The 26,502-nt window shown below is 41.8% G+C and overlaps 2 protein-coding genes and 1 long non-coding RNA gene across 5 annotated transcripts in view; 2 read left to right on the forward strand and 1 right to left on the reverse strand.

Moving 5' to 3' along the window:
* LOC111966570 (V-set and transmembrane domain-containing protein 2-like protein) overlaps positions 1–12,130 on the forward strand; it is a 33,270-nt gene extending 21,140 nt beyond the window's left edge. Inside the window, exons 2-4 of the mRNA XM_023991323.2 lie at positions 3,037–3,203; positions 4,773–4,817; positions 10,352–12,130. Of these exons, the coding sequence (XP_023847091.1) occupies positions 3,037–3,203; positions 4,773–4,817; positions 10,352–10,738 (599 nt within the window). The 3' untranslated portion in view covers positions 10,739–12,130. The remainder of the gene's footprint in view (positions 1–3,036; positions 3,204–4,772; positions 4,818–10,351) is intronic.
* Positions 12,131–13,144: 1,014 nt separating this feature from the next.
* LOC111966572 (uncharacterized) lies at positions 13,145–19,194 on the reverse strand. 3 transcript variants are annotated; one of them, XR_002877662.2, is made up of 4 exons: positions 19,142–19,194; positions 17,244–17,307; positions 16,839–17,042; positions 13,145–14,251 (listed from the first exon to the last, which is right to left on the reverse strand). It is a non-coding gene; the product is annotated as an uncharacterized lncRNA (long non-coding RNA). The 3 variants fall into 3 exon arrangements; XR_002877663.2 differs by lacking the exons at positions 17,244–17,307; positions 19,142–19,194 and adding an exon at positions 17,345–17,815; XR_002877661.2 differs by lacking the exon at positions 19,142–19,194 and having other exon boundaries at positions 17,244–17,815.
* Positions 17,882–24,253, forward strand: LOC111966571 (regulation of nuclear pre-mRNA domain-containing protein 1B). Its single transcript, XM_023991324.3, has 7 exons — positions 17,882–19,040; positions 19,171–19,300; positions 20,817–20,956; positions 21,144–21,265; positions 21,555–21,681; positions 21,893–22,068; positions 22,869–24,253. The coding sequence occupies exons 1-7, from the start codon at positions 18,890–18,892 to the stop codon at positions 23,016–23,018; spliced, it is 996 nt and encodes a 331-aa protein (XP_023847092.1). The 5' UTR covers positions 17,882–18,889; the 3' UTR covers positions 23,019–24,253.
* Positions 24,254–26,502: the final 2,249 nt, after the last annotated feature.

Consider the following 26,502-nt stretch of genomic DNA (forward strand, 5'->3'; position numbering starts at 1 on the left):
TTGTGTTAGCTAATCCAAGTTTATCATTTTAAAAGGCTAAAAGATAATCAGAAAACCCTTTTGCAATGTTAGCAGAGCTGAAAACTGTTGTCTTGATTAAAGAAGTAATACAACTGGCCTTCTTTAGACTAGTTGAGTATCTGGAGCATCAGCATTTGTGGGTTCGATTACAGGCTCAAAATGGCCAGAAACAAAGAACTTTCTTCTGAAACTCTTGTTCTGAGAAATGAAGGCTATTCCATGCAAGAAATTCCCAAGAAATTGAAGATCTCGTTCAACACTGTGTACTACTCCCTTCACAGAACAGCGCAAACTGGCACTAACCAGAATAGAAAGAGGAGTAGAAAGGGAATAGAAAGGGAGGCCCCGGTGCACAACTGAGCAAGAGGCCAAGTACATTAGTGTTCTATTTGTATATGCATATCCTAGCTTCTGGGCCTGAGTAACAGGCAGTTTATTTTGGGCAAGCTTCTCATCCAGACGTCGAAATACTGCCCCCAAGCCATAAGTAGTTTAAACCACTGTAAATCCACTCCACAGTGGCCTAACAACTTGAAACCTGTCATCGCTATAACACTAAATGTTTCTATCTCAAAAAACAAGGAAACTTAACAACTCATTCTTTGCATATGTAATGCTAATATTCAAATTCATTTGCAATCATTTTCTCCTCATGAACCATTTGTCAGATTCATTCCAGATTTTGGTTTACATCAGTCTAATGGTTTTGAGAAAATCTTGTTGCTGCATTCAAATATGGCCGCACTGTACCTATAGATTAGCACATACGATAATGCAAAAAATACTTAAAGTTCTTCTTCTCCTGAAACATAAATCAGATTGACTCCAGATTTGGTATATAGACTCAATTAATTAGAATGATAAGTTGCTGCATTAAAAGTTGGCCAACCTACACCACTAGATGGCACCATCATGCCAGGGCTATAAGAACTGAACCGATGGACATGAGGCCATGGAATTTGGGTTAACCTTATGTATATGTGCTCAGAAGCTGTGTGGATATAAAGTCACTGCAACCTTCGATGGCTGCACCAGACCAGTTGGTGGCAATATATTGGCACCAGTGGCACCATAGGATACTAGAGCAATAACTGTTGATCAAGTGGACTTTGTCTCATGCAAATAAATGTTAGATATAAATTATGCAGACGAACAATGTGAAATATCATGAAAATAACGCTAATCCATTAATCAAATTGAACCCAGAATTTATATATACTGAACAAAATATAAACACAACATGCAACAATATCAAAGATTTCACTGAGTTACAGTTCATATAAGGAAATCAGTCAACTGAAATAAAATCATTAGGCCCCAATCTATGGATTCCACATGACTGGAAATACAGATATGCATCTGTTGATCACAGATACCTTAAAAAAAATGGGCCTCAGGATCTCATCATAGTATTTTTGTGCATTCAATTTGCCATCGATAAAATGCAATTGTGTTTGTTGTCCGTCGCTAATGGCTGCCCATACCATAGTCCCACCATGGGACACTCTGTTCACAACGTTGACATCAGCAAACCACTCGCCGACACGAAGCCATACACATGGTCTGCGGTTGTGAGGTCGGTTGGATATAGTGCCAAATTCTCTAAAACGACATTGGTAGAGAAATTAACATTCAATTCTCTGGCAACAGCTCTAGTGGACATTCCRACAGTAAGCATGCCAATTGCACACTCCCTCAAAACTTGAGACATCTATGGCATTGTGGTGTTTGACAAAAATGCACATTTTAGAGTGGCGTTTTATTGTCCTCAGCACAGGTGCACCTGTGTAATGATCACGCTGTTTAATCAGCTTCTTGATATGCCACACCTGTTAGGTGGATGGATTATCTTGGCGATGGACAAATGCTCACTAACAGGGATGTAACCAAATTTGTGCACAAAATTTGAAAGAATATTTTTGTGCATATGGAACATTTCTGGGATCTTTTATTTCAGCTCATGGAACATGGGACCAACACTTTGCGTTTATATTTTTGTTCAGTATATAAACTCAATACATGAAGTGATGACTTTAAGAATGATTACCTGCTGCATTCAAACCAACCTAGAGCACTAGACTAAACTTCACTTGTGTCATGCTTGTGGTATTGAGATAAACATTGTAAAGCTTTCACTGATTGCACATAAATTAAGATAGTTCATACATGACAGAGTGCTTGCTTTGTTATCCAACTGATCTTGTGTTCTTTCTGTTATCCTGTGAACCCCATCCATTGCTGCTTGCAGCTGTATTATTACATTATATTTTTATGACAGGCTATGTAAACTGTATTATTATTGCACTGCATATTTACACTGTGTGTTTGTGAACACATTCACAACTATCTGAGCGTTGGTTTAGTAAGCACTCCATCACAGATTGAGTGTGGTTTTATGCTGGAGAGAGATACAACCAAGTCCTCTTTAGTTTGCCAGCCCTTCAGCAAGGCTGAACTAATCAGTTATGACATTGCGTATCAGAACTACTTTTGAAACTATACCAAAGCTGTCTGTTATAGTTCAAAGCTATATCTTAACTGAAAAACAAAAACAATAGTATTGCTTCTTTAATAGAAACAAGGGAGCTGTTTTGGCAGTAATGCCTTCTTTAGTTTACATGCAGAGTGGTAATATTAATAACAACACTTTTTATTACAAACATTGAATAATAACTAACTAAATAGCAAGCCAGGTGAGCACAATGAGATTCATCAAAATAGAAATGTTTTATCTAGTAAATGAGGATTTATGATTTAAATGCCTCATAGTTGCTTAGAAACACAAGTCTTTATGGATTGTGTTCCTAAAAGAGTGTTGTATTTGCAGAAGGCCTATAGCACGGAAAGACAATTTCTTTATGCACACTATTACTAGGGTTAACTCAACATTCTATTTGAGACTATTACAATCACAGTGTATTATCACTGTAAATCAAAGAGCAAAACAGCGATGATATTGTCTTCAGAGAGGACTGGGTTATCTTTTTCATAGCCAACTGCTTTTTCTCCATACAGCTGTGTTCACAGAAGTTCCCCATGACATCACAGCACAGAGTGGTCAGGACGTGGAGATGGCGTGCTCTTTCCGGGGGGCAGGCCCCTCCTACTCCCTGGAGATCCAGTGGTGGTACATCAGAAACCACAGAGACTGGACAGAGAAACAGCCCTGGACCACCAATCAGGTAGCTAGAATGCTATTTGGTATTTTATTAGGATCCCCATTAGCTGTTGCAAAAGCAGCAGCTACTCTTCCTGGGGTCCACACAAAACATGAAACAAGACATAATATAGAACATTAATAGACAAGTTCAAGGATGGAAATAAATCAACTTTTTTTAAAGGCACACGTAGCCTACATATCAATACATACACACAAACTATCTAGGTCAAATAGGGGAGAGGCGTTGTGACGTGAGGTGTTGCTTTTTCTGTTTTTTGAAACCAGATTTGCTGTTTTTTTTTAGCAACATGAGATGGAATGGAGTTCAATGCAATAATGTCTCTATATAATACTGTACGCTTTCTTGATTTTGTTCTGGATTTGGGGACTGTGAAATGACCCCTGGTGGCATGTCTGGTGGGGTAAGTGTGTGTGTCGGAGCTGTGTGTAAGTTGACAATGCATACAATTTGGGATTTTCAACACATTAAGAGACTGCTCGTTCTCTGTCACTGCTTAGAGAATGTTGCTGAGGAGGTGTTCTGTGATCAGTGATCACAGGGATGCGGCAGAGCATGGATAGTTGTGGAACAGTCTTCCTATTCTCCCTCATTGCAAATCACAATGTAAATAGCAAATAGCAGTAAGTAGTGCACACAAATATGCACACAAACTCCTTTACTCAGTCCCAATCTTTAGTGTGCCATCGTGCACAGCTATACAGGTCAGAATCAGGACCAACTAATAAAGTACACAGAGCTAAACTGAGTGAAGTGAGCAGCAGGTAACAAACCACACATGAATCACTGCAGTAGGCAGAAATAGCAGCAGGTTCCCCAGGTGCCCCGGAGGCACAAGAACAGAAGAGGAGGCTGAGGAAATATTTCATCAGGAGGACTACCTGAGCTGGGCAAAGCAGAGCAGGTTTTRCATAAAGACGTAAAGTTTTCCAGGCCTCCTGCTGTCTTTCGACACTTTTTAATTGGAAAAGGAAGAAATGTAAAGAAACTTCCTCTCACCTCACTCAGATTCATTATTCATGACGTGCCCCTGGAGGACTGGCTGTGCTACACCATGCCTCCCTTGCTGGAGCGTGGGCCAGGTGGTGCTACTGGCCTAGAATAGTGTACCGTCTGTGTTGTAATGTAGTCAGGCCTACACTCTTTTCCTGGATGAACCATGTCTACAGTATAATATATTGGTTCCTCTCAAGTTGAAATTTATTGRGTACTTTTTTTGGTTTCGAATTCATATTATAAATGTGAGTTATACTAAGAATGTGGAGATGAGTACCTTGGGGGGAAACACAGGTTCATCTTCTAGATCTATTGCTCTGAATAGAGTGGTGATTCTCCGCATACAGTATGCAGACTATGCACAGTGGAACACTGGGTTTATGTAATTTTGAGTCCAGCTGTACCTTTTTGATGCAATTACCTGTAAAGTAGGCATTATTAGGCCCATTATCTATGTTCTGCTCTGATCAAATTACCTGGAAGTGGACTCATTGATGTGAGGCATTTTTACGCAATGGAGAAAATGTTATAAAAGTATGTCTAATGTTTCTCATTCTTTGAAATATTTTCCTACAGGTTGTACCCCAGGATGAGATGTCAAAGGATGCTACCAAAATAAGTGTGAGTCTTTACTGCATTATATGTTATATCTCCTACCTGTCTGGCGTCTATTTTACGCCTTTGTTTGTCTTGTTGGTCATTTAGTGTCCAATAGAGGCCTCATTACAAAAGTTATACAATAAGTGGTAGGGTTAGGGGAAAAACAAATATATATATGTGTATTTACATATATATATGTATTTAAAAAAAATATATATATATATACAGTTGAAGTCGGAAGTTTACATACACCTTAGCCAAATACATTTAAACTCTATTTTTCACAATTCCTGACATTTAATCCTAGTAAATATTCCCTGTTTTAGGTCAGTTAGGATCACCACTTTATTTTAAGAATGTGAAATGTCAGAATAATAGTAGAGAGAATGATTTATTTCAGATTGTATTTCTTTTCATCACATTTCCCAGGGGTCAGAAGTTTACATACACTCAATTCGTATTTGGTTGCATTGCTTTTAAATTGTTTAACTTGGGTCAAACATTTTTGGGTAGCCTCCACAAGCTTCCCACAATAAGTTGGGTGAATTTGGCCCATTCCTCCTGACAGAGCTGGGTGTAACTGAGTCAGGTTTGTAGGCCTCCTTGCTCGCACACACTTTTCCAGTTCTGCCCACACATTTTTCTATAGGATTGAGGTATGGGCTTCGTGATGGCCACTCCAATACCTTGACTTGGTTGTCCTTAAGCCTTTTCCCACAACTTTGGAAGTATGCTTGGGGTCATTGTCCATTTGGAAGACCATTTGCGACCAAGCTTTAACTTCCTGACTGATGTCTTGAGATGTTGCTTCAATATATCCACATCATTTTCCATCCTCATGATGCCATCTATTTTGTGAAGTGCACCAGTCCCTCCTGCAGCAAAGCACCCCACAACATGATGCTGCCACCCCCATGCTTCACGGTTGGGATGGTGTTCTTCGGCTTGCAAGCACCCCCTTTTACCTCCAAACATAACGATGGTCATTATGGCCAAACAGTTATATTTTTGTTTCATCAAACCAGAGGACATTTCTCCAAAAAGTACGATCTTTGTCCCATCTGCAGTTGCAAACTGTAGTCTGGCTTTTTTATGGGGTTTTGGAGCAGTGGCTTCTTCCTTGCTGAGCACTTTCAGGTTATGTCGATATAGGACTCGTTTACTGTGGATATAGATACTTTTGTACCTGTTTCTCCAGCATCTTCACAAAGTCCTTTGCTGTTGTTCTGGGATTGATTTGCACTTTTCGCACCAAAGTACATTCATCTCTAGGAGACAGAAGGCATCTCCTTCCTGAGCGGTATGACGGCTGTGTGGTCCATGGTGTTTATACTTGCGTACTATTTTTTGTACAGATGAACGTAATACCTTCAGGCGTTTGGAAATTGCTCCCAAGGATGAACCAGACTTGTGGAGCTATACCATTTTTTTCTGAGGTCTTGGCTGATTTCTTTTGATTTTCCCATGATGTCAAGCAAAGAGGCACTGAGTTTGAAGGTAGGCTTGAATACTCCACAGGTACACTCACTTTATTCAAATTATGTAAATTAGCCTATCAGAAGGTTCTAAAGCCATAACATCATTTTCTGGAATTTTTCAAGCTGTTTAAATGCACAGTCAACTTAGTGTATGTAAACTTCTGACCCACTGGAATTGTGATACAGTGAATTATAAGTGAAATAATCTGTCTGTAAACAATTGTTGGAAAAATGACTTGTGTCATGCACAAAGTAGATGTCCTAACTGACATGCCAAAACTATAGTTTGTTAACAAGAAATGTTGTGGATTGATTGTCAGTACACTTGCTTCTCTACAGTGTGTGTTTCAGATCTATAGGAAAACAGAGGCTACAGTACAGTACGATGGTGCAAGGTCTTCTTTTCTTCTCTCAGTAAAGCATGAATGCCGCCAAACTTTACACACTGTCTGTTTACAACTGCTGTCTTTACAACTGCTGTCTTTACAACTGCTGTCTTTACAACACTGTCTTTACAACTGCTGTCTTTACAACTGCTGTCTTTACAATGCACTGTCTTTACAACACTGTCTTTACAACTGCTGTCTTTACAACACTGTCTTTACAACTGCTGTCTTTACAAACACTGTCTTTACAAACTGCTGTCTTTACAACACTGTCTTTACAACTGCTGCTTTACAACACTGTCTTTAAAACTGCTGGTTCTTTACAACGCTGTCTTTACAAACTGCTGTCTTTTACAACTGCTGTCATTTACAACACTGTCTTTACAACTGCTGTCTTTACAACACTGTCTTTTACAACTGCTGTCTTTACAACACTGTCTTTACAACTGCTGTCTTTTACACACTGTCTTTACAACTGCTGTCTTTACAACACTGTCTTTACAACTGCTGTCTTTACAACTGCTGTCTTTTACAATGCTGTCTTTACAAACACTGTCTTTACAACTGCTGTCTTTACAACACTGTCTTTACAACTGCTGTCTTTACAACACTGTCTTTACAAGTGCTGTCTTTACAAGTGCAATCTGCTGTCTTAATTTTAAAAAAGAGACTGGGTGCTCCCTGCTGAAGAATGATTAGGGAGTCAACGGAACTTTTGATAGCTCATCTGGCGTGGTGTAGTTCCTTGTTACCACTAGGCTGACTGAGGGTAATGATTTGTTAACAGCTAGTTCTGTGCTCAAACAGCAGCTATTCATCTTGCTGTGTGTGGAGGAGTATAAACCAGGTTCTCCCTCTACTCCATCGTCTCCAGGAAAAGATTAAGCCTATCTCTGATCTGATGTTTCCTCCCTGGTTCATTTCCCTATTGGCTGGCTAGCTGCTGCTGACTAACCATAATGAAACCACCAGCTGTGGTGTGGAGGAGGATGCCACTGGACCATCGCTCAGCTGGTAAAACGGTGTCGTGAGTTCCAGCCCAGAGTCATCGGTTCCAGCAGACATGGATGCATACCAGCCTTTCATGTTTCCCCACAAGTATAGCTAATGGCATCAACCAGACTGAAAACACCAATCAGCTTTCCGGCACCTTGTATATGGCCTTAGAGTTTAAGTATTTTCATATTCTATTGATGCTGAGATTATACTAAACCATGCAGGCCTAAAGTGGTTTGCGAAATTATTCACCCCCTTGGCATTTTTCCTATTTTGTTGCCTTACAACCTGGAATTAAAATTAKAAWWWTTTTMGGGGGGGGTTGTATCAATTGATTTACACAACATGCCTACCACTTTGAAGATGCTAAATATTTTTTGTTGTTGAAACAAACAAGAAATAAGACAAAAAAACTTGAGCGTGCATTACTATTCACCCCCCCCCCCCAATGTCAATACTTTGTAGAGCCACCTTTTGCAGCAATTACAGCTGCAAGTATCTTGGGGTATGTCTCTATAAGCTTGGCACATCTAGCCACTGGGATTTTTGCCCATTCTTCAAGGCAAAACTGCTCCAGCTCAAGTTGGATGGGTTCCGCTGGTGTACAGAAATCTTTAAGTCATACCACAGATTCTCAATTGGATTGAGGTCTGGGCTTTGACTAGGCCATTCCAAGACATTTAAATGTTTCCCCTTAAACACACAAGTGTTGCTTTAGCAGTATAATTAGGGTCATTGTCCTGCTGGAAGGTGAATCTCCGTCCCAGTCTCAAATCTCTGGAAGACTGAAACAGGTTTCCCTCAAGAATTTCCCTGCCATCCATCATTCCTTCAATTCTGACCAGTTTCCCAGTCCCTGCTGATGAAAAATGGTGTTCTCGGGGTGATGAGAGATGTTAGGTTTGCTCCAGACATAGCGTTTTTCTTGATGGCCAAAAAGCAAAATGTTTGTCTAATCTGACCAGAGTACCTTCTTCCATATGTTTGGGGAGTCTCCCACATGCCTTTTGGCGAACACCAAACGTGTTTGCTTATTTTTTTCTTTAAGCAATGGCTTTTTTCTGGCCACTCTTCCGTAAAGCCGAGCTCTGTGGAGTGTGCAGCTTAAAGTGYTCCTATAGACAGATACTCCAATCTCCGTTGTGGAGCTTTGCAGCTCCTTCAGGGTTATCTTTGGTCTCTGTTGCCTCTCTGATTAATGCCCTCCTTGCCTGGTCCATGAGTTTTGGTGGGTGGCCCTCTCTTGGCAGGTTTGTTGTGGTGCCATATTCTTTCAATTTTTTAATAATGGATTTTATTGTGCTCCGTGGGATGTTCAAAGTTTTGGATATTTTTTTATAACCCAACCCTGATCCGTACTCCACAACTTTGTCCCTGACCTGTTTGGAGAGCTCCTTGGTCTTCATGGTGCGGCTTGCTTGGTGGTGCCCCTTGCTTAGTGGTGTTGCAGACTCTGGGGCCTTTCGGAACAGGTGTATATATACTGAGATCATGTGACACTTAGATTGCATACAGGTGGACTTTATTTAACTAATTATGTGACTTCTGAAGGTAATTGGTTGCACCAGAACTTATTTATGGGCTTCATAGCAAAGTTTTTTTATTTTTTAAACAAGTTATGTTTTAAATTTCACTTCACCAATTTGGACTATTTTGTGTATGTCCATTACATGAAATCCAAATAAAAATAGGAAAAACACCAAGGGGGATGAATACTTTTGCAAGGCACTGTACTAACTATAGTCCTAAAATAGTATTTTGGTCTGTTTTATTGGTCTTAAGGTTGAATGTGATTGTGTTATTTTCTCTGTAAGCCTAGAGGACTCTGGACTGATAATATATAGACAGCCACAGACAAATCATCAGCCTTGGGTACACTACCTGAGTGGGAGGAAGCTAATAAAGACAACTGGATTTATATCTTGGTGCGTCACAACCAATGACATTCCAACAGCATTCCAACAGATATCTAAGATCTGACACCATAAAATATATTTTTCACAGCGTTTTATAAGCCACTGAACTATTAGATCCTTACCCAGTAAAGGCATGTTCTGTATGTACAGCATGCAGGGCACAGCATCTCCTCATTTGTTCAAGGGAGCAAATGGAACAGCTGTCTGCAACATGGAAACAAAGGGACTGGCGCCTATAATAGGACATTGTTCTGAGTGTGTGTGTACATGCCTCCTCACATGCCCACTCAATCTGTTTGGTTGCCAGACAGCTTTATTGAGCGCAGGGGCTGGGTGGCTGGACTCGACTGGGCTCGGTGGGGCTGCCAGCAGTACAGGGCTTGGGGAGGCGGTGGCAGCTGCTCTGTAAGTGTTGCACTGTGGTGCATCTGTGGTGACGCAGCCAGCATTTCATTACAGAGCTGTCTGCCAGCCTCATCTGGACCAGTCAGCCTGGCTCATCCACACACACACACAGAGGATGCAGGGACAGAGAAGGGGGTGATGGTGCACAAGGAAGTTTATTGTTTTTTGGAGCAAATTGAATAACAACAGATACAGACACMGAGTATTTTCAGATCTGAATGAGAYATTCAGCTGGAGGACAAATTAGGGTTGAGATATCATGATGTGAGGATTTCTAATTTTAGTTTGTAATAGATAGGGTATACAGTCATGGACCAAAATCTATAATTTAACTCTTGGATGTTGAAATATCATTTTGTTGGTCTGTTTTGCAGGTGGTGAAGGTTGCTGGGAGCAACATCTCCCACAAGCTTCGTCTGTCCAGCGTGAAGCCGTCTGACGAGGGCACATACGAGTGCCGCGTGATCGACTTCAGCGACACCGACAGCAACGCCCGCCACCACAAGGTGAGGGCCTATCTGCAGGTGGAGTCAGAGAGAAACCAGAACCCGAAGCTGCGCCACCATGGAGAAAACTTCCAACCCCAGGACACCAAGGGCCTGGCGAGCAGCAGGCACCAGCCGGAGCATGGCAAGCACTCGCCAGCAGCCCACCACAAACCAACAGGCACTGGCAGGGAGCTGAGGAAGAGGTCTGCTGAGACTGGCAGCGCTACTGACTGTACTGACAGCTGTCCTCTACACCTCACAGCTCACCCATAGCCTCCTCTGCCTGTTTTGGTCTGGCCTCAGCCCCACACCCCGGGTGGGTAGTTCCAGTCCCGGAGGGCCGCAGCGCAATGTACCCAGACCTCTGATTCATCCCAGCTGATTGTTCACCCACCCCTACCACTGCTCCAGACACCAAAGGGACTATATCTCAGTGCCACCTCAGTCCTATATCTCTGACCTCTGCCCTCACACTGTCCCATCAAAAACATCCTAAGTCCTCTCCCACCCCTTCTCTTTACCACAACCCTCTAGATCAGGGGTGGGCAACTTTGATGGGGATGGGGGCCACAAAAAATCTGAACTCATCATGAGTGGCCACAGTGTGCGCACCCACATCCATACCCACACATGCAGTCAGAGCCGGCTTTAGTGTTTTTCACCCTAAGCTACCTTTTGTTGGGGGCCCCCCCCCACCCTGCGAGCAAAACATTTTAGCGTCCCCCACTCTTAACAATGGAGAATTTGTTTGTTTTAGAGTTACTTTCCTGCAATTCTACACATTTAGCCATGGGGCGTAGAAAAGATTTTGCCATTTTATAACACATTTTATGCAATTTTACTAATTTAGCCATGGGGTGGAGACAAATATTAGCAGTGTTTCAGCTAATTTCCTGCAATTCTACAGATTGTGTTCTGACTTATGCCATGTTAATATATCTGAGTGAGAGTGACCTAAAAAAATAAAAAAATATGGGGGGCCATGATTACTACATTTAGATTGCTGGCTAGACTCATTTACTAATCTAAAAATGTGTAGCTAATTGAGTGAGTTTCAGTGACTGACATGAGATAAAAACTGCTGATGCACAACCTAACTCAACAGTCAATTCCCCCGAATTAGTTCCTATTTATTTATTTCAATAAATTGTTTTGGGTTTGATCTGCCAGTTGCCCATCCCTGCTCTAGATTGTCTACACTGTACATGTTACTGTATATAATGATAAAAAGTGCATGTTTAACATGTTTTCTTACAATCTTTTTCAATCATCTAAGGGGACGTATAAGCTGGAAGGGTTACTTGTTGCTTTATTCATTTGGGTTTGTTTTCTGAGCAGTTCATTCGCTGTTTCTCCATGGTAAGTCCAGAGGGGGGGGGGGGTTCTATGGGTTAATATCAGTGGGTCATGATTTCCATCCAACTAGAGCTACACCAATGTTTATAAAGTAAAACCTGTTCATTGTGTTTTGTGCTTTCCCAACAGATAATGTTACTGTGAGAAAGACCTGATGGATAATGGAATTGTTTCTTGCTCTAAACTTTGCATTGATGTTTTGTAAGAAATCATTGTAAAAATGTTGTACATTTTAGAATGTCTTCTAGGATGTTGGTCTCGCACAAAATGTATGCCTTTATCAAATTAAATAAAGTGTACATGAACCTATCTATTGTGACTTGAATGTGATCTGCCTTCAGAATATATTTAATAATTCAGTACCTGTAATATGTAAGCCCTTGAGACGTTGATGATAGATCGAAAATGTTTGTATTACATTCCTGAAAAGTCGACGTCTGACCTTGCTATCATTTATATGCGAACACACACTGATTTGTATGCTGCCATTATAAAGACATTATTATTAAAATTCAGAATACTCCATCACAGTTAACTCATAAGGCAGTCACACATTTTCTCTCACCAGTCTCCTTCCTCACGCCCATGTATCCTGAGCAGCAATCAACACATTCGGTCTTACAGTATTTCATTTTCTCACAACTGTATTATCTATCCATTGATGTGCCAAGCAGTGCCTGCCTAATCAGTCAAGCCATGCTTGTGTCAGATGATTTGATGATTGACAGAATAAAAAGCCTTGCTACGTGTCATTATCATGCCTTGTTTTGGGGGATATCGCATTATCCTATCCCTGGCTGGGCTGCCAGACAGGCCCTCCATGGTTGATGAGTAATGACGCTATTGTCAGCTGGATAAATAGCAATGTACGGAGGAGATAAAGCACTCCCTCACCAACGCAAAACAGGTGGCAACCCTGTTCCCGTTTCCCCGGCACGCACATTCATTATGTCACAGAGATTCTTCCAGACCCCTCAGTCTAAACAAGACTTGACAAACAAGCCCGGGCTGTAACCTACACTTGAACCCTCAGGGGAGTTCAAGTTGTATTCAAAATCATGCTACAACTTTCAATCAGGAATTTGTGCAGCAAGTAGCAGATCTATTCTGTTTATCAATGGGAGGTTTGTGTGGAATGACCATGACGTCTGGTTATTAAAGGAGGAATGGAACCAAGATGTGAATTTGAAGCTGGAATGGAAGGCAAAATGGAAGCTCTGCCATTCTACTTACAGTGGAGAAGGTCAAATATGACATCGATTGCTATATCTACTTGTATGAAAGGCTAAGCAGTTGCAACGAAGGTCAGACATTTTTTAAATCTATTATAATAAAAACAATAATTGTTTATTAAAAAMACTATTAATTACTACTTTAACATTCAAAATACTGGCCTTTTGTCCATCCCTTGTGAGCACATTAGAATATGTACACCCTGACCCAACACAACACTTGCACAGAATCAGCACTTAACATTTGTGTTTCAAAGTTACTGTTAAACTATAGGATGATGTCTGCAAGGCAGTCCCTGAAAAGAGGTTGGGGAAGACTAGGACACGCTGTGCTCTCCTGTGGCTGTCGTCAGTGTAGTGTTCCTTCCTCCACCTGGGGACAGTCGGGTGGATGACTGGGGAACTGTTTATTGGTGCAGATCACTGGATCTCTATTGCTGCTGGCTGTGTGTCCAGAGGTAACCCAAAATCCTCCAAGAATTTCAGGATGTTGTCTGTGTACTCGTTCTTTAAGGCCCATCCCACTCAGCTCCACAGGCTGCAGGTCAGGGTGGGGTGTAGGAGCAGGGACAGTAGAGCACGTTCAGAGACAACCAGAAGGCATCAGGGTCCACCTCAATCAGGTGCCGGAAGACACGGCACAGAATAGCACATAGATACATTTAACTGAATAAAATTATAATAGAAAGCTGATAAATAAGGTCATAAATTGAACCACAATGTATGATGTGTTAAAATACCCTACATGACCAAAAGTATGTTGACACCTGCTCATCGAACATCTCATTCCAAAATCATGGGAATTAATATGGAGTTGGTCCCCACTTTGCTGCTATAACAGCCTCCACTCTTCTGGGAAGGCTTTCCACTAGATGTTGGAACATTGTTGCGGTGACTTGCTTCCATTCAGCCACAAGAAGCCACACAGAATCGTTTAGAATGTCATTGTATGCTGTAGCGTTAAGATTTCCCTTCACTGGAACTAAGGGGCCTAGCTCGAACCATGAAAAATAGCCCCAGACCATTATTCCTCCTCCACCAAACTTTACAGTTTGCACTACGCATTGGGGCAGGTAGCGTTCTCCTGGCATCCGCCATAAGATTTGTCCTTCGGCCTGCCAGGTGGTGAAGTGTGATTCATCACTCCAGAGAACGCTCGCTATTCAGGCTTCAGTTACAGCATCCAGGTCTGAGTCCCCTGCAAATACAACACATATACCAGTTGGAAAACTGAGGGAAAGAAAAAAAGAAAAAGAAAACGGGGAAGAAAATGGAGAGCGTGTTGAGGAGAAACTGCTGAAATCCCCTGGGAATTTCACAGCAGCCTGTCTCCATCTCTGGATTTCACACATCCACTCCCCACTCTCAGTACCTTTCATAGTCATGGCAACTTCATCACTTTGTAGTAGCCCCCCCCCCCACCCCACAGACACATATTCCCTAAGCTCCTAACTGGGCCACCATTCAAACATCATTTCAAAATAAGTCTTATCGCATCTTCCTCAAGGTCTTTAGCGACGCTTTGCTTATTTGGCAATTCAACCCACACGGTTGAAAAACAAGCCTACTCATTGTGTCTGAATACATTGGTGCATATTTCAAAAGCTAAATGGGATTATTTCAGCATTCATTTTATCCTGTATCCCTATCCCTTCTGTCTCATGTGTAAACAGTAGGGAAACACACAGCGAAATACTGAGGGAGAGTCCAGCCCAGGAGTTTCTCTATGGGGTAAATAAAGCTAAAAGCATGTCACATTAGGAGAATTTCTCTTTCTCTGTGGCCTGGCAAGTAATTGCCTTTCTGGAGACGTTTCAGCGGTGAGGTGGAGCCGATGTTTACCAGTGTGTGCTAGTACTGCTTCTGCAGCCTCTGTCTCTCGATGTCTCAACTTAAGCCTACCCAGCTGTATTCCTCTGGGGCTGATGAGGAAAGAGGCAGCATCTTCAAGCACCAAGGAAGACCATGTATCGACTCAGCTAGTTGAAGTATATCCAAACTGATCTACTGTTGAAAACCAGTGGGTATCATGGTGGCTCTGCCTTGTGTGTGTCTCCATTTCCCTTGACTAAGGCAGCAGCGATGTCTTTTTCACTTAGGAGCTCTGTTGGGGACATTTACATGCACATACACCATTCAATGCAGTCTATCGGACACACACTTTGTAATTCAAAAACAGTGCAAGATTGACACCTAGTGGCCAAAAAGCTAAACTCAGCAGAAAAAGAAATGTCCCTTTTTCAGGACCCTATCTTTCACAGATAATTCGTAAAAATCCAAATAACTTCACAGCTCTTCATTATAAAGGGTTTAAACACTGTCTCCCATGCTTGTTCAGTGAACCATAAACAATTAATGAACATGCACCTGTGGAATGGTGGGTAAGACACTAACAGCTTACAGACTGTAGGCAATTAAGGTCAGTTATGAAAACTTAGGACACTAAAGAGGCCTCTACTGACTCTGAAAAACACCAAAAGAAAGATGCCCAGTGTCCCTGTTCATCTGCGTGAACGTGCCTTAGGCATGTTGCAAGGTGGCATGAGGACTGCAGATGTGGCCAGGGCAATAAATTGCAATGTCCGTACTGTGAGACGCCTAAGACAGCGCTACAGGGAGACAGGACAGACAGCTGATCGTCCTCGCAGTGGCATACCATGTGTAACAACACCTGCATAGGATCGGTACATCCGAACATCACACCTGCGGGACAGGTACAGGATGGCAACAACAACTGCCTGAGTTACACCAGGAACGCACAATCCCTCCATCAGTGCTCAGACTGTCCGCAAWAGGCTGAGAGAGGCTGGACAAAGGGCTTGTAGGCCTGTTGTAAGGCAGGTCCTCACCAGACATCACCGGCAACAACGTCTCCTATGGGCACAAACCCACCGTCGCTGGACCAGACAGGACTGGCAAAAAGTGCTCTTCACTGATGAGTCGCGGTTTTGTCTCACCAGGGGTGATGGTCGGATTTGCGTTTATCGTCGAAGGAATGAGCGTTACACCGAGGCCTGTACTCTGGAGCGGGATTGATTTGGAGGTGGAGGGTCCGTCATGGTCTGGGGCGGTGTGTCACAGCATCATCGGACTGAGCTTGGTGTCATTGCAGGCAATCTCAACGCTGTGCGTTACAGGGAAGACATCCTCCTCCCTCATGTGGTACCCTTCCTGCAGGCTTATCCTGACATGACCCTCCAGCATGACAATGCCACCAGCCATACTGCTCGTTCTGTGCGTGATTTTCTGCAAGGCAGGAATGTCAGTGTTCTGCCATGGCCAGCGAAGAGCCCGGATCTCAATCCCATTGAGCACGTCTGGGACCTGTTGGATCGGAGGGTGAGGGCTAGGGCCATTCCCCCCAGAAATGTCCAGGAACTTGCAGGTGCCTTGGTGGAAGAGTGGGGTAACATCTCACAGCAAGAACTTGCAAATCTGGTGCAGTCTATGAGGAGATGCACTGCAGTACTTAATGCAGCTGGTGGCCACACCAGATACTGACTGTTACTTTTGATTTTTACCCCCCCTTTGTTCAGGGACACATTATTCCATTTCTGTTAGTCACATGTCTGTGGAACTTCAGTTTATGTCTCAGTTGTTGAAACTTGTTATGTTCATACAAATATTTACACATGTTAAGTTTGCTGAAAATAAAAGCAGTTGACAGTGAGATGACGTTTATTTTTTTGCTGAGTTTATATAGTTTTAACATTCCCAATAAAATTATGAAAAAAAGAGCTGAGTGTGACCCAGAATAAAGAAGTGTGAGGGTGTTGGTGGCGTACCTAGGTCCAGTCGGAGGCAGAGAGTCCCCAGGCCCTGCAGCACAGCCAACTGCAGGTTGTAGGATGGGTGTGGCTGTAAACTGGGCCGGCCCTGGCACTCACTGGAGCCTGTTTGGACAGCGAGGCAATCAGCGTGGGAAGCACTTCTTTAGACACCCTCTTCCTCAGGAAATATCTGCAGGTTTCCCACAGTGTGCACAGAACCTAGAGAGCAAACACAAACAGACATCATAATGAATTCAATTGTTCTAGATGAATCATGTACACTTTCATGACAGTCTAACCATTCTTGAAAACAAAAACAAAAAATCCTATGTGAACTTTTTCTAATTGATGTCATCAATTATTTACTCTATAAACAATCATGAAATGATCATTATTCCACTGAGTTAAATAGTAGTGTACTAGTAGTCAGAGTGCTTTGGGTCGTCAATCAGATGGTCCATTCTTTGAAGACAGATGTTACTCACTGAAACAGAAAATTAAGATATTAGAATCATAGCTACCATATACTCTTTAGGGAAGTAGTTGGATGCTGTTCAGCAGTATGCCTGCTCAATGCACTCTAGCAAATTCATTTTATCAGGATAATAGCTTAGAGGTATATCTTTGTTACCGAAATGTTCATTTTATAGGTCAAATTTGGTCTGTTGCTAATCACCCAAATCAGAACTTTGCCTGACCACCCTTGCTAAAGCTAGTTACCATCCTTGTTAAAGCTAGTTAGCCAGATATACAGTATCTAGCTATCTTAGTTAGCTAATGGAATGCTTAAATGACAAAGCTAGAACAACCTAACAAAGTAAGATTCAAATAAGCTTAAATTTGCTAGTATATATTTAGTGACGGACATCTGAGACGAACTCATTTCGAGATACAGCACTGAAACTAAATAAAGACAGGCTAGRTGTCCTAGAAACTGATGGTCCTAGCTGTCCGTCACACAAGCATCACTATTGCTGTAGTACGTCATTATTCTGCGACGCATACAGTTGTGTATGCTTCCCATGCTTGTTAGCTAGCTTTGGTGCACTTCATACTTTAAAAGAAAGGTATTGCAACGGTTTTCAGGTCAAAGTTCACTTCACCCAGGTAGCTAAGRGAGTAGCCTGAGATACTCTTTGGCTATGCTAACAGTAAGCTAGCTAGCGCAACATTTTTGCTGATGATACTGTACTTGTCTTTTATTAATATTTTTTTAATTTCACATTTATTTAACCAGGTAGGCCATTTGACAACTGCGACCTGGCCAAGATAAAGCAAAGCAGTACGACAAAAACAACAACACAGAGTTACACATAAACAAACGTACAGTCAATAACATAATAGCATAGTCTTGACCGACGTCGGTTGATCTAGCTAGCTACTTTGCATGTAACTTTAAGTCGTGAAATATAGCTACACGTGACAGTATTTGAATAATGTTTCTAGTCATGATCTATTATCACAAGATTCACAAAGGGGTTTGAACCCTGTGTGTCGGGTGAAAGGTCAAGCGGCCATCTTTGAAGCGATCCAGAGAGCTGTGGTGGTTTCTAGAATGCTAGTTAACTAGCTACTGTACTAGTACTGTAGCTAACGAAGAAACGTACGTTTCAAAGTAACGTTACAGCTACATGTATTCAAACGGCACATTACTAAATTATAAATAGATGTATTGGTAAGTAACGTACATCTAGTATCGTAGTAGCTAGCTAGTAAACAAAGCCAGTGGATAGATTAGCTAGCTTGCTAGGCTACCTATCTAGGACTTTCTAGTTGGCCATTTGTAAACAGATAGCTATTATAGTTGTCTAGCTAGGTAAACAAGCTTACACACTCATCAGTGTAAATGCGCATGTATATTTTACACGGGTTCGTAGCTATCCTGTTAGCGAAGAAAAGCACAAACAGACGATTAGCTACTAACGAGTAGCTAGACAGTTTTATGCAGCAGGTTGCGTGCTTAACTGGCGGGAACTTTGTTTTTGTGGACATTGTTGGTTTCCTCAGTTAACCTCAAATTTGTGGGGTGTGTAACGGTACATCAAAGAGTACTTTCTGGGCACATCATGTCTTCTTTTTCTGAGTCTGCGTTGGAGAAGAAGCTTTCGGAGCTCAGCAACTCTCAGCAAAGCGTGCAGACGCTGTCTCTGTGGATCATTCATCATCGCAAACACTCGCCGCTCATCGTCAAAGTATGGCACAGAGAACTGAAGAAAGGTGAGAGAACTTATGAACGTCGCCACCTCGACAACATTCTTTAACTGCTATTTACACACTGAAACGTTGATGTCACATGAAGTATGCCAAACCATATTTACCCGGTCTACGTTCTGTATTTGTCTTTCAGCAAAAAGCAGCAGGAAGTTGACTTTCCTTTATCTTGCCAATGACGTGATTCAAAACAGCAAGAAGAAAGGTCCAGAGTTCGCCAAAGACTTTGAGACAGTCCTTGTTGACGCTTGCTCTCATGTTGCAAGGTATGTGGTCTGATATGATACAGTTTCAGGGCTGAACTTGTCTAGCACTGAAATGTGCAGGTTTGTGATGCAGGCCTATGTTTAATTGTAAACTGGGTAGTTTGGGTACTGGTAGCCCTTGATCAGGACTCTCAGTTCCATTACACTACACATAAGTCATTGGACGAAGGCATCTTCTGTACAGGGGAGTTTTGGTAAGAGCCCCTATGCTCAATCTGAACATTAACACCCATCGCGTGCGGTACGGTTTTGGAAGCATAAGGACTTTCATATCAGCAAGAAATGTTTCAAAAATCAAAAGGTTAAATTGATACACACCTTGATAGGATTAGTGTTCTCACATGGCCATATCTCCATGTTACAGGGCTTGTTTATGGAAGATGAGGCGAGCACCTGTGTTAATTAGGGGCTCCCGAGTGGCGCAGCAGTCTAAGACACTGTATCTCAGTGCTTGAGGCATCACTATAGACACCCTGGTTCGAATTCCGGCTGTATCACATCCGGCCGTGATTGGGAGTCCCATAGGGCAGCGCACAATTGCCCCAGTGTCGTCTGGGTTTGGCCGGTGTAGGCCGTCATTGTAAATAAGAATTTGTTCTTAACTGACTTGCCTAGTTAAATAAAGTTGACATACAATTAGGTATATAGCATGCTCCGAACACCTGTGTGTGAGAGTAATTTGGGAAGTGTAGTGTCATCAGATGAAGGAACCCATAGCTGTATGGATCTGTGCAAAACTGCTACAGTAAGTGTACCTTTATTTGATTTTTTTTTCTTTTTTTTAAGGATTCTTTCTCGCTGATGAAAGACAAGGGCCATATGTTTCGAAAGCCGTATCGCAAGCAATGATTATTGACGTTACGAAACGTTAAAGCATAGCGTCGGGATTGTAGTTCACATGAGTTAGTCGTGGGCAAGATAATGGCTGAAAACTATAGGGAGAAAGCAGAATGTCGCCTAGAGTTTGAGAGCTAGGGTACCGGATGCTGATTAGCTTAAACAGCATTTCAGCCATGTGTATATCAGACACTATACCATGGGTATCATGCAAAAATACTTGTTTACTCTTCTGTTTATGTTGGTAAGCAGTTTATAATAGCATCAAGTCACCTCAGGGGTTTATAGTATATGGCTAATTAATGTTGTCACAATACCAATATCGTGATACTAGGAAGTAAAGAAGCAAAGGAAACAAAACATGAAGCAGACTTAATGTCTTAAGGAAAACAGTCCTTATGTTGGGAAAAATCAGCCCTATGTTGTCACCTAGAGTCACATTTGTGTGCAAGTTGTAAAACACAATATTTTACAATGCCAAAATTTACCTGGGGGTGTTAATTTTAGGCCCTGGTTAGACATTAACATGCTTCAAAACATTGGTAAATGGATTACGCTGCTACTGTCTTCTACAGCAGCATAACAAGACAAGAACAAAGAGGATCAAATAAGTTATTGAGTTGCTCGGTGAGGAAGAGTTGAATTTCATGATGAATCTCTGTCTCTTTCTCTCCCTCAGAGAGGCAGATGATGGCTGTAGAAGGCCCATCGACAGGCTGCTCACTATCTGGCAGGAGCGCAGCCTCTACAAGGCAGAGTTCATCCAGCAGCTGAAGCTCGCTATCGAAGACTCAAACAGCCCCCAACACCAACCTACAGGTACAGTCAGAGTCCCCTGGGTCTTCACTGATGGAGCAGTTCAGCTTTACCTAAATTAGTTACTGGTGATGGCTTGTTTCCTATGTAGGCATTTTGGATGTCAGATTTTCCAAGAAACATGCACGTCCAATTTGTTGTTTTTGTGAATATGGGTGTTTTCTTTCTAAATCTGTCGTACCTTTTGCAGAGGAGAAGAAGGCCCCTAAACGGACCTATCAGAAGATGATCCAAGAGCCGGAGGAAGAGGAAGAAGATGACTACAGGGGCAACATGTCCCCACAGAATTCAGACTTCTCAGGGCCACAGCTGGTAGGCTGAACCAACACAACTCCATAAGCCTTTAGCTCATTCACCAGTACTTTGTCTATTACACTGCAATTTGTGACAACTTCAGCTGGTGTGAAAAGATATCTCCCAACTCTCCTCTAGGTGTCAGTGATACAAAGGTTGTCTCATGGACTCTTGATTTGGAAGATTCTAGCTTTTCGTTTGTGCTCTGGTTGTGAATTGTTGTTTAGAAAAATGGTCAAGCTTGAAAATTMGATATTGTTGGCCAGAGCTTTCACATACCCTTCTCCTTCCCTCCCTCTCCCCTCAGACGGAGGAGCTGGTCAAAGCCCTGCAGGACCTGGAGAATGCAGCCTCGGGTGATGCTGCTGTGCGCCAGAAGATTGCCTCTCTGCCACAGGAGGTGCAGGATGTGTCCCTGCTGGAGAAGATCACAGGTAAGTCCCGAGGAAGCCTTCATGGTACCTGAAGCACAAGGAAACTTGACCCCCACCTTTCTCCAACCTCAATGTGTATTGTAGGCTTAATCTAGTCTACTACAAGGGATTGTGTTTTCTCCAACTTAATGTTGTTTCTATGCAATTGTTTCAATATTATGCCTAAGTAAAAACGCCACCTTATTTGACTTGACTCACCCTGTCCCTATAGATAAAGAGGCAGCTGATAAACTGTCCAAGACAGTGGATGAGGCCTGTCTACTGCTGGCTGAGTATAACGGACGTCTGGCTGCTGAGCTGGAGGACAGGAGGCAGCTGGCGCGCATGCTGACCGAGTACATCGGTAGCCAGAAGGAAGCCCTCACAGAGAGGGAGAAGAAACTAGAAGCAAGTCTAAATCATCAAAATCATTGTTTTGCTTGTCTGTTACAAACAAGCAATTAGAATGTGAAAAATTTACACTACCATTCAAAAGTTTGGGGTCACTTAGAAATGTCCTTGTTTTTGAAAGAAAAGCACATTTTGTCCATAAAAATAACATCAAATTGATCAGAAATACAGCATAGACGTTGTTAATGTTGTAAATGACTATTGTAGCTGAAAACGGCTGATTCTTTTAAATGGAATATGTACATAGGTGTACAGAGGCCCATTATCAGCAACCATCACTCCTTTGTTCCAATGACACATTGTGTTAGCTAATCTAGTCTAAAGAAGGCCAGTTTTATTGCTTCTTTAATTAGAACAACAGTTTTCAGCTGTGCAAACATAATTGCAAAAGGGTTTTCTAATGATCAACTAGCCTTTTTAAAATGATAAACTTGGATTAGCTAACACAACGTGCCGTTGGAACACAGGAAGGATGGTTGCTGATAATGGGCCTCTGTACACCTATGTAGATATTCCATTAAAAATCAGCCGTTTCCAGCTACAATAGTCATTTACAACATTAACAATGTCTACACTGTATTTCTGATCAATTTAATGTTATTTTTATGGACAAAATGTGCTTTTCTTTCAAAAACAAGGATATTTCTAAGTGACACCAAACTTTTGAACGGTAGTGTATATTTTCCCATTATCCAACTACAGCAGCTTTGTGAGTCACTTGGATTGTTTAAAAGAAGTAGAAAGTGGACCCATCGGAACTGTATCGTCTGACATGGGTACTGTTCTTTGTATTGCAGGAGTACAAACAGAAGCTGGCACGAGTCACGCAGGTGCGCAAGGAGCTCAAGTCTCACATCCAGAGCCTGCCTGACCTCTCTCTGCTGCCCAATGTGACGGGAGGCCTGGCCCCTCTACCCTCTGCTGGAGACCTGTTCTCCACCGACTGAGCTTCCTGCTCCCTGTCACACCCTGCCTCTCGCCAGGGCACACACTCCCTGTCGAACCCGCTCACTAGCTACTGAACCCTAGGGAGAGACTGAGAGGGACATTGGAAGCTTGGGGACATCCCTGGTGGGAGAGACAATGGTTGTTGAAGATTCCGTTCCACCAGCTTGGACAATTCTCCTTTACGTTTTTATTCTGAATGCCAGTCAAACGCTAGCTAACTGATTCTGTGTTGAAGAGAAAAGTTGGTCATTAGCCAATCCCCATTTTTGTGTTCATATGGTGAGATGGTGGCTCGCACACACACTAGATCACGTGTCAAACTCATTCCACTGAGGGTCAACTGTCTGTGGGTTTTCACTCCTCCTTTGTACTTGATTGATGAAATAAGGTTACTAATTAGTAAAGAAATCCCCTCACCTGGTTTCTGTGTCTTAGGAAAAACCAAAAATCTGCCGACACTATGGAATGAGTTTGACACCCCTGCACTAGATCGTTGTGACAGCTTTGTGAAGAGACACATCACATTTATTTTAACGGCTTTAAGTTGGTTGCTTTTAAATGTTGATGAAATTTCAGGTGATTTTTGTTAGGGTGTATGTAGGGAGGGGGCCTGTTTTTCCATGTAGGTTGCATTTTGGTTGTCATTATTTACCATTCTCTGTAATTCCAGCTCAACACACAGAAAATATCCTTACCTTCAGGTTTGTCATCAAGCATTTTGTCATACATAGCACATCATCGGTCAATAACGTTTCATCCATGTAGTGGTGTTTCTCAATCCATTGTGAAATAGTTTAGCCCTCAGACAAGTGACTGATTGAAGTTATTTGAGCAAACTGGGGTCAGATTGAGACACTCACTGTCTTTGCTGAGCTCTGCTGATGTCATCCTTTGTCACAGATGATTGTATCACTTGGTACAAATGTCAAACTAAGGCTTTTCGGGACTGGGCCCGGCCACTACTTATTCAGCATTATTCAGACTTTTTTGAAGAGTAGCAGAAAGTAAACATGGTTCGTTCTGTCACTAGTTTGGATTATGGGCACAGACCTGGGAGATAAGTGTTTCCCCATGTTGGAGAATAGTAATAGGACATCTGCCCCTGGAAATGTTGCTTTACTACAGATGGTAGACCTGTGTGGCATGTATTTCTCTCTGCCGATGCTTTACTACAGCAGTAGTTTCACTAATAAAATAATTCCATGGATACAAATCAAATGGAACCATTTGGAAAGAGCTGTGCTGACTGGTTTATACTCTGACTAATGTGACATTGATACGCTGGACCTGTTTATTTTTTGGGGTGGACGTTTGGAATCTTATCGACTTTCACCAGCGTCTTCCGACAGGTGGTGTCACTCATCCATGAAGACGATGGACTTTCACAGCGTTCACGAAATATATATATTTACTGAACAACAATAGAAATGCAACATGTAAAGTGTTGGTCCCATGTTTCATGAGCTGAAATAAAAGATCCCAGAAATTTTCCATATGGACAAAAAGCAAATTTCTCTCAAATTTTGTCCACTAATTTGTTTACATCCCTGCTAGTAAACATTTCTCCTTTACCAAGATAATCCATCCACCTGACAGGTGTGGCATATCAAAAAGCTGATTAAACAGCATGATCATTAGCTAGGGGCACCTTGTGCTGAGGATAATAAAAGGCCACACTAAAATGTGCAGTTTTGTCACACAACACAATGTCACAGATGTCTCAAATTTTGAGTGTGCAATTGGCATGCTGACTGCAGGAATGTCCACCAGAACTATTTCCACAGAATTTWATGTTTATTTCTCTACCATAAGCTGCCTTCAAAGTCATTTTAGAGAATTTGGCAGTGCGTACAGGCAAATAAATTGATAAATGTCACCTTGTACGAGAAGATTTACACGGTTATCAAAATCCCACGCCAGGGTAAGCCTACACAGCCCTTATTTTACATTTTCTGAAATCCCCTATGGGAAAAATGAATGGAACCATTTCCCTGTTTGACTGCTAGGTTTTATAGGTATTATGACTCATACTGTGGCACTCTATTAACAATGTGTTATATAGGTTTTGTATATTTCAACCAGTAGTTTTGAAAGTAGCGCTCACAAATGCATAAGTATTCACACCCCTGAGTCAATACATGTTATAATAACCTTTGACAACAATTACAGCTGTGAGTCTTTCTGGGTAAGTCTAAGAGCTTTGCACACCTGGATTGTACAACATTATTATTTTCAAATTTCTTAAAGCTCTGTCAAATTGGTTGTTGATCAATGCTAGACAGCCATTTTCAAGTCTTGCCATAGATTTTTAAGTCGAAACTGTAACACATTCAATGTCATTTTGGTAAGCAACTCCAGTGTATATTTGGCCTTGTGTTTTAGCTTATTGTACTCCTGAAAGGTGAATTCGTCTCCCGGTGCCTGTTGGAAAGCAGACTGAACCAGGTTTTTCTCTAGGATTTTGCCTGTGCTTAGCTTTATTTCTAGTCCTTACCAATGACAAGCATACCCATAACATGATGCAGCTACCACCATGCTTGAAAATATGAAAATGTACAGCAGTGTACAGCAGTGATGTGTTGTGTTAGATTTGCCCCAAATATAATTACAGGACATAAAGTACATTTCTTTGCCAACATTTTTTCAATTTGACTTTAGTGCCTTATTGTAAAAAAGGATACATGTTTTGGAATAATTGTATTCTGTACTCTGTCATTTAGGTTAGTATTGTGGAGTAACTACAATGTTGTTGATCTATCCTCAGTTTTCTCCTATCACAGCCATTTAACTCTGAAACTGTTTTAAAGCCACCATTGGCCTCATGGTGAAATCCCTGAGCGGTTTCCTTCGTCTCCGGCAACTGAATTAGGAAGGACACCTGTATCTGTGTAGTGACTGGGTGTATTGATACACCATCCAAAGTGTAATGAATAACTTCACCATGCTCAAAGAGATATTCAATGTGTGCTTTTTAAATTTGTTATATCAATCTACAAATTGTATTCCTTCTTTGCGAGGCATTGGAAAACCTCCATGGTCTTTGTGATTGAATCTGTGTTTTAAATTCTGAGGGACCTTACACATAATTGTATGTGTGGGGTACAGAGATTAGGTAGTCAGTCAAAAATCATGTTAAACACTATTATTGCACACAGAGTGAGTCCATGCAACTTATTGTGACTTGTTAAGCAAATGTTTACTCCTGAACTTATTTAGGCTTGCCATAACAATGGGTTGAATACTTACTGATTCAAGACATTTCAGCTTTTAATTTTATATTAACTTGTAAAAATAGCTAAAAACATAATTCCACTTTGACATTATGGGGTGTTGTGTGTAGGCCAGTGACACAACATCTAAATTGAATCAGTTTTAAATTCAGGCTGTAACACAACAAAATGTGGAAAAAGTCAAGGTGTGTGAATACTTTCTGAAGGCACTAAGTCACACATCAACACCTTCATATCGCTTGACCCATAAAGG

Source organism: Salvelinus sp. IW2-2015, linkage group LG7 (assembly GCF_002910315.2).
Source record: "Salvelinus sp. IW2-2015 linkage group LG7, ASM291031v2, whole genome shotgun sequence".
Lineage (NCBI taxonomy): Eukaryota > Metazoa > Chordata > Actinopteri > Salmoniformes > Salmonidae > Salvelinus > Salvelinus sp. IW2-2015.